The sequence below is a fragment of the Hyperoodon ampullatus genome, assembly GCF_949752795.1.
Source record: "Hyperoodon ampullatus genome assembly, chromosome: 1".
Classification (NCBI taxonomy): domain Eukaryota; kingdom Metazoa; phylum Chordata; class Mammalia; order Artiodactyla; family Ziphiidae; genus Hyperoodon; species Hyperoodon ampullatus.
The window spans coordinates 7,123,744-7,139,212 of NC_136914.1; the positions used below are offsets into that span (position 1 = coordinate 7,123,744).

Sequence of the window (15,469 nt, forward strand, 5' to 3'; positions counted from 1 at the left end):
ACCAATTCACTGCCAAGTGTGCCTTTCAGCCAAATCTCCCTTTCTGATACCAACAGAGTCTTTCAGTTCTAATCACCATAACACCATCTTGGAAATGAGAGAAGTGTTTCTAATTTTAAAATTAACTAAAAGCAGATGCTGTTGTCCCATTAAATTCTGCCAGCTGCTACTGAACCACTGGCAACCTGAGTCTATTTAATCTGGAGCCCACTAATGGTAAAAAGGAAAATCTGACTGCCAAAATTGCATACCCAAGTTAAACCAGAGAGGCAGAAAATGAAAACAACTCATGAAAGCGAATGTATTCTAATAAGGCTCTCCAAGCCATGACGAGGCATTTTTCCTGTGGTTAATAAGCTAAGAAAAGAGTTGTTGCTTATTAAATCCTGAATTCAAACACAGCCAAACAAGCAACGCTATCCGTAACATCCCGGCTGATTTTATTCAGCTCGGTGTATGCTTGCTCAAAGTAAGTCTTTGCGACAATGCCTTAAGATGCAGACGGGTTTAAATGCATTGACAGAATACCTGAGGGCACTGTTAATATTGATTAATTGAAGTGAGATATCAAATAAATTAATATTTAGCAAGGTCGTAATGACAGATCGGTTTGACACACAGGCCCTCAAGCCTGATGAGTTATCTTCACCCCCGCAGGAGGCAGCCTGCTTTGGGGTCATGGGGGGCGGAGAAGCAGGGCCTCTTACAGGTGGCACTGAGCTGACAGCAGAGTGTAATGTAAAAGCGCTTTGTCATTCACATAACGTCTGGGGTAATGAAATGAATTCACTTTCTGGCTTCCTCTTGTCTGCGATGCCAAAGAACACTGTGTTATCAGCACAGATGGAGCAGGCATGGTTCTGGAGAACAGCCTGGTGCAAACTACAAACAAGCCACTGTGCATACCAATGAACCCCTGAGAATCAGACCCTTGCTGTTGAGTGACAGTTGTGGAAGCTCCAGAAAAATGAGCGAGTCCCAGTGGTCTTGTGCAACTAAATGTACTGTCAAGACTTTGGACGGGCAATTTGGAAGCCACACAAATCACAGAGGCCTGGCTGCTACTCCCCTGGGAGAAGCAAGCAGGAGAAGACATTCACCCACGAGCTGCCTTCTTTTCTTCCTCCATTCCTTAGTAAGGGGGACCTGAGCAAACACTAACCGACTTCTCTGAGCCAACTGTCTCTGCGCAGGAGAAAAGGACTCCAAGACGGCAGAAGAAAAGAATGGATTCCCAAGTTACATTATATGAAACACTGAGTTGCAAAGACAACGGACATAAACAAACAATGCATGGAAAATGATTAGAAAAGAGGCATACCCATCAACATACTCAGAAGTCTCTGGACCTTTGAACTCACCCCCACAACTCTGTACAATCCTTGGTCGTTTATACCTATTTGGAAGAGACGAAATGTTAGCAAATACGAGACAGTCAAATCTGAAAAGCTGTCAACAAACAGTGGCACTCAGAGTCCTTGCTAACTCACATTAGCAGCATTCCTGTTGCCTATAAAAACAATGTTTGACAAAAGTGAGTGTTTACCAACTTGCCTTAGCAGCTTGGTATTCATGCGTTACGGTTGGAAGATGATCTCATAAAACACTGTTCCAGGTGGCCAAAATGTAAGGAGCCAGTGGTTATGAAAAAAAGTTGATTAAGTAGTACTCGCACATATCAATGCAATTTGTAAAGATGCATGGCACCTTTCACGTTTCTTATGTTTACTTATTCTTGAGATTTGTCTTGCAAAGTTTTAGCCTTTTAAAAATAATATGGTGCTGATTAGTACACAGGAAGAAACCGTTGTTTGGATGATTCTTGAAGACCATGGAAATCACTCACTCAAAAGTAAAGCAGGGCTTCCCTGGTGGTGCAGTGGTTGAGAGTCCGCCTGCCGATGCAGGGGACACGGGTTCGTGCCCCAGTCCGGGAAGATCCCACATGCCGCGGAGCGGCTGGGCCCATGAGCCATGGCCGCTGAGCCTGTGTGTCCGGAGCCTGTGCTCCGCAACGGGAGAGGCCAGAGCAGTGAGAGGCCCGTGTACCGCAAAAAAAAAAAAAAAAAGTAAAGCAAAACTTGTTTTGTTTGGGTTTTTTTTAAGAGCCATTACATGCACTGTCCAGTGAGAAGCACTAAGCCTCCAAATGAGGATCAGAGGCTGTTTCACTGTGCTGCCTTTTATTTCTTTCTCCTTACTCAGTTTCAAGCTACTGAAATGTCCTATTTGTCTGTTATTTGCTGAATTGTGTCCCCCAAAATTCATATGTTGAAGTCCTAACCCCCAGTACCTCAGAATGTGACTGTTTCTGGAACTAAGGTCTTTAAAAGAAGGGGTTAAGTTAAAACAAGGTCATGAGGGTGGGCCCTAATCCAATATGACTGGTATACTTATAAGCAGAGATCAGGCCACAGATGCAAACAGAAGGAAGACAGTGTGAAAACACAGGGAGAAGACGGCCATCCACAAGCCATGGAGAGGGGCCCTCAGAAGAAACCAGCCCTGCTGACACCCTGCCTCGGATCTCTAGCCCCGAGAACTCTGCGAAAATAAACTTCTGTTGCTTAAGCCACCCAGTCTGTGGTACTTGATTATGGCAGCCCCAGCAAAACAGACACACCTTCTCTCTCGATTGTCTCTAGAGAGCTCAAAGGACCACAAGAGCAAAGGCTGGCCCTTCAGCCTACAGAAGACTATTCAGAAGGCTCAAGAATCAAAGTAGCAGAGAGGCACCTTCATGATGGGAAACACTGACTCCAAGAGCAGAGAAAAATGCAGGTCCGCCCTGCCAGGAGTTGAGAAAAAAAGACACTGTCAAGAAACACAAAAATCAGAGCTTGAGCCTGCTGGAGGAGAAAAGACCAGCCAGAGCCCACTCCTTCTGTCTCCTACAGGCTAGAAGACCATGTCCAGAGAATTTTAAATACCAGAGGATTTTTTTCAATACTACTCTATTTAAGAAACCTAAAATAGTGGCCTCAAAGCCAGAAGCCAAAAGAGCAAGTCATATTCTGCAAACAAATGTGCCCTATGAGAAGTGCCCGACATACAAAGAGAAATGAAATGAGAATGTTACTTCAGCAATAATCATCACTCTGTGCTGGTAATTACTATCAGATAATAGATCAAGTTCAAATTCATCAACCCGAGAGGAGAGTTAATTGCTAATGCATAATGAAAGGTACAAGGGGGAACTAATGCTACTCAACACAGTTTTTCCTTTTTTAACATGAAATTTAAATAAACCTCCTATAAAAGCAGCTTGGAAACGGCACCTAGACCACATACCCTCAAGTCATGTAGGATTTACTGTTTCTTGTTACACTGTCCTTAACAGCTCTGGACTAAGGACTTGGGACAAATTTTACATCTATGAACACACACACGACATACAAAAGACATCATATAAATAGATTTGAAGAATATAAACCAATCAATATGCCAAGTCATACGATTCATATATTGTCTCCAACTTCTCTTCCAAATTTCCCCTTTCAGCCAAAGGGATCAGCATTTCTCATCACCAAGTAATAGAATTTTGAACATTTTCTTTGACTTCCTGTCACTTTCCAAATGCAACAGATCACCATCTCTGCATTTTCTTCACACTTTGGACTAATCTCTGCTTCTTCAGCACGGCCTCGAATTTGATGCCTGCATGTTGAGCATCCCTACAGGGACATACATACAACCATAATCCATTCTCAACACCATCATTTTTTCTACTTTCTATTTTTCAAGCCACTTTGATTACCTTAGGTCTCTCCCATCCCTGTTTAAAAGTTAAGTCATCAGATCCAATCCAATTCCTCAGCTGAAGAAGCATGTAAGGCACAGACACATAACTCCCCATAAGGGGTCCCACCTCACCTACCCACATTTATTACAGAGTATTCGTCTTCAATCAGAGCAGACCCCTGACGATCAAATTCATCCCCTCCTCAGGCACAAGTCTCCTCTGATGGGGAGGTTCTTCCCCTTCTCTTCATTAATAATTCATCTGCCAAATATTTATTCATCAAATAAATACATGGCAGGTGTGATTCTAGTTGCCCAAGAGTCGACACTGAGCAAGATGAAATCCCATCCAGACCATCAAATCAGAAGAAAATCCCACCTTTTCTGTCACCACCCACAGTGATATTCCCTTTTATTAAAATTTTTATCTGTTTTGAACTTATATATTCTTTTTTCACCATTTTTTCTGTTGAAGTATAGTTAATTTACAATGTTGTGTTAGTTTCAACTGTACGGCAAAGTGATTCGGCTATACGTATCTGTGTGAGTATATATGTGTCTATATATATATTCCTTTTCAGATTCTTTTCCGTTATAGGTTATTACAAGATATTGACTATAGTTCGCTGTGCTCCACAGTAGGTCCTTGTTGTTTACCTAATTTACATACAGCAGTGTGTATCTGTTAATCCCAGACTCTTAATGTATCTCCCCCACCACCGCCACTATCCCCTTTGGTAACCGTAAGTTTGTTTCTATGTCTATGGGTCTGTTTCTGTTTTTGTAAATAACTTCATTTGTATCATATTTTAGATTCCACATATAAGTGATATTGTATGATACTTGTCTTTGTCTGACTTGCTTCATTTAGTATGATAATCTCTAGGTCAATCCGTGTTGCTGTAAATGGCATTATTTCATTCTTTTTTATGTCTGAGTAATAGTCCATTGTATATATATGTGTGTATATATATATACACACACCACATCTTCTTTATCCATTCATCTGTCGATGACCTTTAGATTGCTTCCATGTCTTGGCTACTATAAACAGTGCTGCTATGAACCTTGGGGTGCAGGCATCTTTTTGAATCAGAGTCTTTGTCTTTTCCAGATATATGCCTGGGAGTGGGATTGCAGGATCAGATGGTAGCTCTATTTTTAGTTTTTTTAAGGAAACTCCATCCTGTTCTCCATAGTGGGTGTACCAATTTACATTCCCACCAACAATGTAGGAGGGTTCCTTTTTCTCCACACCCTCTGATATTCCCTTTTTCTGAACGTGACTCGTAATTATTTTCTTTTAACACCTGATCACATTTTAAAACAAGCCCACATTCTGCTATTCACAGTTGCCAAAATCAAAAATCTGAATGCCTGACCTGACATCTGGTTATTTAGGTCTGTATTTTTCCCCACTCAGCATGAATATTCATATGTCACTATGTTAAAAATAGTTTCCACACCAAACCTATCTGAAGACGTTAAATATGGGACAGTATATGTCCCATATTGACTTTGCTCAAACACGTCCACCTCAGAATTTTCAGATTAAGAATTGTGGACTCTGGGACTTCCCTGGTGGTCCAGTGGTAAAGAATCCACCTTCCAGTGCAGGAGATGTGGGTTCGATCCCTGGTCAGGGAACTAAGATCCCACATGCCGTGTGACAGCTAACTAAGCTCATGCGCCACAACTACTGAGCTTGCGTGCCTCAACAAGAGAGCCCGCGTGACACAAGCAAGACCCGATGAAGCCAAAAAAATTAAAAATAAATAAATTGTTAAAGAAAAAAAAGAATCGTGGACCTGTGTTCTTCCTTTTCTCCCCAAATACATAGAGATATTAACTGGAAAGATATTAGGTTAACTTTGATTTGGGATTTTTTCATTTGTTTATTTTTAATAGTTTTCACGGTGCCTTGCATAGAATACTTGAGTATAGAATAGGTATAGCTAGGTTGATTTGACTTGAAATTATTTTAGAACTGCAGATACAGATTGAACTTGGCCCAAACCAGACATTACACTTAAGAACTAAAAACTTAAATATCCAAGGTATTAATAAACAAAACGAAAAGACAACCCTCAGAATGGGAGAAAATATTCGCAAATGAAGCAAGTGACAAGGGATTAATCTCCAAAATATACAAGTAGCTCATGAAGCTGAATATCAGAAAAACAAACAACCCAATCAAAAAATGGGCAGATCTAAATAAACATTTTTCCAAAGACAACGTACAGATGAAAAGATGCTCAACATCACTAATTATTAGAAAAATGCAAATCAAAACTACAGTGAGGTATCACCTCACACCACTCTGAATGGCCAACATCAAAAAAATCTACAAACAATAAATTCTGGAGAGGGTGTGGAGAAGAGGGAACCCTCCTACACTGTTGGTGGCAATATAAACTGGTACAGCCGTTATGGAGAACAGTATGGAGGTTCCTTAAAAAACTAAAAATAGAGCTACCATATGATCCAGCAATCCCACTCCTGGGCATATATCCAGAGAAAACCATAATTTGAAAAGATACATGCACCCCAATGTTCAATGAAGCACTATGTACAATAGCCAGGACATGGAAGCAACCTAAATGTCCATTGACAGACAAATGGATAAAGATGTAGTAATAAGTACAATGGAATATTACTCAGCCATAATAAAGAATGAAATAATGCCATTTGCAGCAACACGGATGGACCTAGAAACTGTCATAATGAGTGAAGTAAGTCAAACATAGAAAGATAACTACCATATGATATCACTTATATGTGGAATCTAAAAAAAGGATACAAATGAACGTATCTACAAAACAGAAATAGAGTTACAGATGTAGAAAACAAACTATGGTTACCAGTGGGTAACGTGGGGGGGAGGGGGATAAATTGGAAAATTGGGAGTGACATATACACACTATCACATATAAAATAGATCACTAATAAGGACCTACTGTGGAGCACAGGGAGCAATACTCTGTAATGGCCTGTATGGGAAAAGAATCTAAAAAAGAGTGGCTAAATTTATAACTGAATCACTTTGCTGTACACCTGAAACTAACACAGCATTATAAATCAACTGTACTCCCATAAAATATGTTTTTTAAATCCAAGGTATTAAAACTTTTTCGGCATATCAAAGCTTACTGACAGGTATCATTACCACAATACTTTCTAACTTTTAACAAAAATCTATAATCGGGTCAAAGTGTTTATAGGCCCAAGGATTTTTTTTTCTTTTAATTTATAAGATTGGTTCTGATTGGTAGTCAAGGCAAGGTAAGTGCTCTCAAGTTCACTGACAAGCAGCTGATGACAGCTGTCCCTGGGCAAAGTGGCCAAGGTGAAATCAAACGTGCCTTCCTTCCCACCACCTGCCTCCTCCAATCTCACACAGTGCTGTCACTAAGCACTGCCCACATCTTCCTTGAGGAGAGGGGCGAGAAGTAGGAATGAGTCAGGTTTCATCATCATCTCTGCCTCACTGTTTCCTTCTCCAAACCCAAATGATGCTACCAGACCCAGAGGGTCCATTCAGCTCCAGAAAACAGCTGCCTGGAACTCAGGAGCCCCAGTGGGCAACCAGAGGTCCTTGTTGGTGGGCTGGAGAATCAAAAGAGAAAAGAAGATACTTTAAGACAATAAAAAAAATTACAAGCAAAAGGAAAAAAGAAAGTCTTAGAGGGTTGATAAATTCCATTAAACAACAGACGTGGAGGTAAAGGCTGGAGGGATTCAACTGACAAGTCAATGAGGTGAGTAAGAAGAAAACAGTGCCATTTGGAGTTAAGGAAGCAGAAGAGAGAAGACAGGTAATTAAAACTCACACACAGGAAAGGCAAACAGGGAGAAGAAGAATATAAAATGAAAGGAAGAAGTTGGAAGGAAATGAGAAGATAACAGGCTAGAAATTATATCACACTTAATTTCCTGTTAATTTCATTAAAAGTATTGAGGACTTACTATATTTTAGGCACTGAGGTAGAACAAAGTGAACACATAGGGTAAAATTAAAAAGAGAATTAAAATGAAAACAGAGAACAACTTGGGACTAACCCAGCCAGAAAGTCTTTTGTTTAGGAAAGAACATTTTTGGCTTCAGGAGCAGATTCTGTGCCTGAGAGCACATGGTATACATTTAACAAAAAAACTGAATAAACTGAATCAGTAATTGATAAGTTGATGATTGGTTAGTAAAGAGATGTGGAAAGAAAATGAAGAGACAAAAAAAGATTATTTATAACTACAAAAAATAATACAACATTGTAAATCAACTATACTCCAATATGAAATTTGTAAAAAATGTTTTAAAAAGAAAAAATATAGATATAACAGTATAAAAAAAGGCTCAAACTGGAACATCAACACTTCTGATGGTAACAGGCACAAGATGATTGCAAAAAACTTTCCAGGTGTGTGATTCTACAGAATAAATGATCAGATTCCAGGGGTCTATAAACTAACATTCATTCACTTCTCATCTAGTAACCAGCAAAGTGCTTGGTGTGAACTGAGATATTTGATCAATATTTGCAGAGGAAGTGAAATGTTTATTTGCATTTGTGCATGTTGACAACAGGGGTGAAAGGTCATTAATGTTCATGTTCACATTCACATCAAAAATCTGCAATGTGTCATTATTAATGAGGGACCTGTGCATATACAAACATGGACATGCATAAGTACAAATAAAGATTTACACATCTCACCGGCACTGCAAAGACAAACTCCCCTGTTGGCTATGTAATGAACAAATACAAATATTCATGCATGTATGTGTGTGTATAATAATTTTGAGTATGTTTGATAATTATATCTTATATATCTTGAAAGATTCTTGAAAATAAAAGGGAAACAGTATCATATGTAAAATGATTAGGAAAAATTGGTGAGGAAATACCTAGCAACAAGGCTTAAGAATGCTATGCTATATCGCTAATTATTAGAGAAATGCAAATCAACACACAATGAGGCATCACCTCACACCAGTCAGAATGGCCATCATCCACAAGTCTACAAATAAGAAATGCTGAAGAGGGTGTAGAGAAGAAGGAACCCTCCAACACTATCGGTGGGAATGTAAATCGGTGCACCCACTATGGAGAACAGTATGGAGGTTTCTCAAAAAACTAGAGTTGCCATATGATCCAGCAATCCCACTCCTGGGTATATATTGGAGAAAACTCTAATTTGAAAAGATACATGCATCCCAATGTTCACGGCAGCACTATTTAAGATGAATGGACAAAGAAGATGTGTTATACACACATATACACACACAATGGAATATTACTCAGACATAAAAAGGAATGAAATAATGCCATTTGCAGCAACATGGATGGACCTAGAGATTATCATACTAAGTGAAGTCAGAGACAGACAAATATCATATGATATTGCTTATATGTGGAATCTTTAAAAATGATGCAAATTAACTTATTTACAAAACAGAAATAGACTCAGAAACATGGAAAATAAACTTTAGGTTACCGAACGAGAAAGTGAGGGGGGAGGGATAAATTAGGAGTTTGAGATTAACATATACACACTACAATATATAAAACAGATAATCAACAAGGACCTACTGTATAGCACAGGGAACTATATTTAATATCTTGTAATAACCTATAATGGAAAAGAATCTGAAAAAGATATATATACATATATATATAACTGACTCACTTTGCTGTACACCTGCAACTAACACAACATTGTAAATCAACTATACTTCAATTTTTTTAAAAAAGAAAGAGATACTATAAAAGCCATTCAAAGAAAAGCAATGAAGAGACTCATGAATATTGTTTCAGGTCATAGGTGAATTACTAAAACCTGGTAATGCGTTCCTTACCTACATTTATAACTAACCCTCATAAGCACTATGCTCATATGTCTGTGTAAGCATAGTAAACACTTTCCAGTCCACCCACTACACTGAGTTACATAAAAATAAACAGGTTCATACACAAAGATACCCTTCCAAGATACAGGGTGATCCATAATATTTTAAGGTTCTGTCAAAAACACATGTTTATATGAAATTAGTTTTAAATATAAGCACATAGAACCAAGAATGATTCACTCTTCCATCAAAGGGACCTACCATTCAATATCATAAATTTAAGATGCTCTCTATATAAAACTGCAGAATTCTAACGCTTTAGAAGAAGAATGCATTATTTTTAACACTTACAATGTATTAAATCCTGCAAAAAGCAGTGTAAGAGACCATTTCTAAGCACTGGGACAGTTAGAAGGTTACCTATAGCTTTACAAAGAGGAGTAGCTCAAAATGATACTGAGTAACATTTTAACCTTTCTAGATCTTGGTTCCCTCATTAAAAAAAAAAAAAAAACAGACAACAAACAAAACCAAAACATATCCTGGAAATAGAAATTTGTTAAGGTTATAAGATACAAACTATTACAAATTAAGCTTAAGGAGATTCTGGAAGCTTCCAGCTCTCCCCCTGCCCAGTTGTTACTGGGAAGTTACTCAATCGGTCTCAACTTCTTTATCTGAAACATGAGGTTAATGATGGAATGGGTTTGTTGTGAAAATTAAAGGAGATAATGTTTATAAAGCATTTGCATGAGCCTTACATAACAAGCACTCATGAAAATCTTTTTAACTGTAGCATAAAATCAAGATTAATACCAAAACACCTCGGCAAAATACATATAAAAGTCACCCTAACCAAGGCATGTAGTCTACAGCCCACTGTCATAAAATAAAGCATATGTTGGGAAGACAGTCAAAGTTTATTTAATATGAATGACTCATGGAAAATATAAAATTCCTGTTCACCAATAACATTTGGAATTTCTCCCCTGGATGATAATTATTTGGGCGGCAGATAGAAAAGCATTACAGGCGGCTACTACCTGCCAGGAACTGATCTGCATTTTCCTTTCCTGTGAAGTCTTGCTTCCACTTTCATGTTGGCTTTCCCCTACTCTTTTCATAAAAATCCATTTCTGGGCTAGGATCAAGAGCCTCCCTAGCAGCAGGCACTTAGAGGAGGGGTCTCATGATTTCATTCACGTGTTCTTTTCACACCCAGACCAACCCAAGGCTGAGCTCAGACACCTGCCAGCTTGGCACTCCCGCGGCTGGCCATCACATGCATGTCCATTCCAGCAGGAGTGAGAAATACCCAAAAAAAGGACAAGGCAAATATCCAATTCCAGGTCCAAGCCAATTTCTTTGGAAGTACTGATAATTTCTGGACTCTTCAGACACATCTAGGCCTGACTCGAAGTCTCATTCTCTCAAATCCAAGTCTCAAATATAAAGAGTGTTTGGTTTATTAAGGGCTACCTTTGTATTAGGGTCCAAATGGACTATAGTATATTCCCAGTACTCCGTGTGGCTGGCCTCATCTCCAGTTTCTAGCCAGCACAAGGGAAAGCATTTTTGCTTCAGACCAGACAACCCCTAGACTTGCTGTTATTCCTTGTACAACCACCAAGCCAGCAGGCAGGATGCCTAGAGAAGGGCAGGAGGAAGCTGCAAAATAACAGGGAGTTTCCTCTCTCACTAGAAACACTCGGGGTCCCAAACTCTCCCCAGGTGTCGGAAGTCTAGCTGTCCCAGGTCTAAGAGATCTAGCTCTGACTCATTCAATGTGCCCTTCCATCTTTCCTCACAGTGTGAACCTTGGGGAAGGAAGCATCTCACAGCCTCTGGACCTTCTGGCAGATTTCAGCATCCCTATCACCACTAAGTTGCTCGGTCACCCAACGCTTCGTCTCATTTTACTTCTATCGCCACAGAGTAATTCTAAGAATTGAAGACCAGCATTCAAATCCCAGCTCTGCCACTTTCAACTTGTCTCTTGAGCCTAATATATGCACCTAAGCCTAATAAAGAAGATATATCTGCTCAACTACCTACTGAGTTTTGTAGAGATTGGGTGAACTAGAGTACACAAAATACTCGGAAAATGTAAACTGCCGTTTATTTGAATTTTAAACATTGTCAGATGCAGGTCCCACACTGACATTAGGTCTGCCACTGAGAGACTTTCCAGGGCGTTGCGGAGATTCTCAGCAAAGGGGACACATCTTCCTTGGGTTGATGGTACACCCTCAGGGGTCCATGATGGAGCTGGTCTGGAAAGAGGGCAGGTGTAACTTCAGAATGGCTTCATCCCAGATCGAGATGAGCACTTCAGAGAGTGATACTCAAATCTTCCCTCCCCACTTCCCTTTCCTATTGTCTACAGTTTCAAACCTCCTCTGTTCCTTAAACATTTGTCTTCTGAAAAGATGCTCGACGTCACTAATTATTCGAGAAATGCAAGTCAAAACTACAATAAGATATCACCTCACACCAGTCAGAATGGCCATCATCAAAAAGTCTACAAACAATAAATGCCGGAGAGGGTGTGGAGAAAAGGGAACCCTACACTGTGAGTGGGAATGTAAATTGGTGCTGCCACTATGGAAAACACTATGGAGGTTTCTTAAAAAACTAAAAATGGAGCTACCAAACGATCCAGCAATCCTATTCTTGGGCATATATCCAGAGAAAACCATAATCCAAAAGGATACATGCACCCCACTGTTCACTGCACCACTGTTTACATAGCCAAGACATGGAAGCAATGTAAATGTCCATCAACAGATGAATGGATAAAGAAGATGTGGTACAGGGACTTCCCTAGCAGTCCAGTGGTTAAGACTCTGAACTCCCAATGCAGGGGGCACAGGTTCGATCCCTGGTCGGGGAACTAAGGATCCCACATGCCATGCAGTGTGGCCAAAAAAGTGGGAAAAAAAAAAAAAAAAGAAGAAGTGGTACATATATACAATAGAATATTACTCAGCCATAAAAAAGAATGAAATAATGCCATTTGCAGCAACATGGATGGACCTAAAGATTATTATACTAAGTGAAGTAAGTCACACAGAGAAAGGCAAATATCATATGATATTACTCATATGTGGAATCTAATTTTTTTAAAAAGATACAAATGAACTTATTTACAAAACAGAAACAGACTTACAGTTATTGAAAACAAACTCATGGCTGCCAAGGGGGAAACGGGGTCGGGGAGGGGGATAAATCATGAGCTTGGGATGAACACACACACTACTTTATCTAAGACAGATAACTAACTAGGACCTACTGTAGAGCACAGGGAACCCTACTCAATATTCTGTAATAACCTATATGAGAAAAGAATCTAAAAAAAGAATGAATATATGTATATGTATAACTGAATCACTTTGCTGTATACCTGAAACTAACACAACATTATAAATCAACTAGACTCCAATAAAATTAAAACACTAAAAAAAATGTGTCTTCTATTTTTTCATTCATCTCCAATGCCTTCAGAAGATCAGCCTAGAGAATCTCCATGTCCTCATGTTCATTGTGGTTAAGAGCACCAGCTCTAAAAAAAAGTCAGTCTTGGATTTGAGTTATAGTCTGCCATTTCCTAGCCCTGAGACTCACACAAGTCAAATGATGACTCTTCACTTCAGCTGATTGCATAAAACGGAGAAATACCACTGTCTTACAGCGTTCTTGTAAAAATGACACGTAAGTACAACCTCGTTATTCTCTAGTTTCGTGACTTCTTGACTTCTATTGGTTGTTTCTTGGTCCTCCTCATACCTGAATTATCTAGAGCATTGACACTGTTGATCCTCCATCAAATCTCCCCTTGTGGATTCCCTTACACCACACTCTCTTGATTCTCCTCCTACCCCTTTGACTGTTGTATGTCTCCTTCACTCTTCTTCTTCCTCTCATTCTCTAAATGCAAAGATCCCCAAAGATTCTGACCTTTGCCCCACTATCTTCTTACCTCACCATCCACCTGAAGGGTTTTCCAACTATCCAAACTTTGCCTTACTAAAAATAATGCCCATACCTCTCTGGCAGCCTTCATTGCGTTTCTGACAGAAATGTCACAGGTCCCTGGAATCTGGGATATCCAAAACCAGTCCGTATTCCCCCTGAACCTACTGTTCCTCTTGCATTCTCTGTCTTGGCTAAAGATGTCTTCAGCTACCAGGGCTGGAAACCTTACAGTCAGTTTTTCCTTTTCCCTTTCGTTTACCTCCTACATCCAACAGGCCACCAGATTCTATTTTTCTGCCCAGTGTCTCTTCCTATGCATCCTTTCTTTGCATTGCCAATGGCAAGTTTAAACCTCCGTGATCTCTCACCTGGATTATTTCTAAAACCCAACCAGTCACCTTTCCTTCTATGCCCCTCCCCCATCAACTCTACTTCCTGTCAAAGATCTGAACACACCCCTGCTCAGATCTGTCATTGTCTCACCAGTGCCTACAGAACTGAGGCAAATACGCAGCCCAGCACCTGGGATCTGCCACACTCCGGCCTCAACTGCTCACAGAGCATCTTCTCACGTCATCTCCACCCACTCATCTCTGCCAGCAACACCCCAGGGTGGGTGAACACCATCTGTGCCAGCATCTCCCTCTGAAGCAAAGAACAGGTTTGCTTGCAGCCTTGGAGAATACAGTGTCCATCTAGAGCAAACGGCAGGCATGCTTCCTAGTCATTTCAAGAGTCGAGTTTCCTATGTTCAGAGTTATTCTTCTCCTAAAACACAACCCAATGTGTGCAGATATATTTGAGCCTCTTTGCAGTGCCCTTGGGAACTGGGCCTCAGGGCACCCACACAAAACGTAAAACACTGGCTACTGAGAGTAATGAACTGTCCTTCACCTCTGATCCAGGAGTCTTGTGTCTCCTACAAGCATCCATGAAACTGTACAGGCTAACTTGTTCACATGAAAGTAAAGTAAAATCTCAGCACCTTCACTGTCTTGAAACTAAAGGTTAGATTTAAGAACAGGAACCATACCTTGACCATTTCTCCCCTGTATCTTTCCTTCAAGAAACAGCCAGAAAGTTCTGAGTAAAGTCCACCTATCATGTACACACCCAGAAGTATTAAGTAGTAAAGTAAGCTGGAATAAATGGGCAGCTAGGGAAGAGTACATTTTATTTTCAAACTCATCATTCGTGTAGCTCAAGTTTAAGTAGCTGCAAATTTTTACTTACTTACAAATTAGAAAAGAGACTCAGACTCAAGACAAAAGTTGCCTGTTGCTATTTGCAAGACTCCTTTTTATCCCTCCTCTACAGAGATCAGAATATTAGAAAAGGTCTACTGGTGTCTCGCTACTGCCACCTGCCTATCCTCCACCTCAGAGCAGCTGTGGCATTAGGGAAAAATCGATGTTAGGCAAAGGCAACCCTGGACAATCTCTCTCTTTTTTTTCCTCTTTTCTTTTTTTTCTTTTATTTTCCTCTTTTTTTCTGAAAGCTTGAGATAATCTAAAGCCATCATCTTCCTCCTGAGTCTCTTTTCTTCCTTGCACTCTGGCCATTTAACTGTTCAAGTATCCATAAGGCAGAGAGACAGGAGGTTGAAAGGCAAGCCAGTTAATTTCACTGCTTGTTACAAGAGCCACTTAAAATTACGTGACTAAAGTGAACTCAGGTGATTTCTTTCCCTATATAAATTACTATTTAAAAAACAAAGTCCCTTAGTGTTTCCAGAGCCTTGCATCAATAATGGGACCACTGAATTGTGACTGGCCTCAATTCACAGATTTATTTCTAAAGAAGCAACTCACATTTACTGAGCACTCAATATACGCCAATGGCCCAAGCCTCCCTGTTTAATTCTCACAACCACCCTACGAAAAAGTTGCTACCATTATCCCGACTTAC

At 39.9% G+C, this 15,469-nt stretch overlaps 1 protein-coding gene across 1 annotated transcript in view; it reads right to left on the reverse strand.

Annotated features, from left to right (window-relative positions):
* Positions 1 to 15,469, reverse strand: part of ARHGAP10 (Rho GTPase activating protein 10) — a 334,910-nt gene that overhangs the window by 136,027 nt on the left and 183,414 nt on the right. The window contains exon 14 of the mRNA XM_079706406.1: positions 1,322 to 1,396. Within this exon, the coding sequence (XP_079562532.1) occupies positions 1,322 to 1,396 (75 nt within the window). The remainder of the gene's footprint in view (positions 1 to 1,321; positions 1,397 to 15,469) is intronic.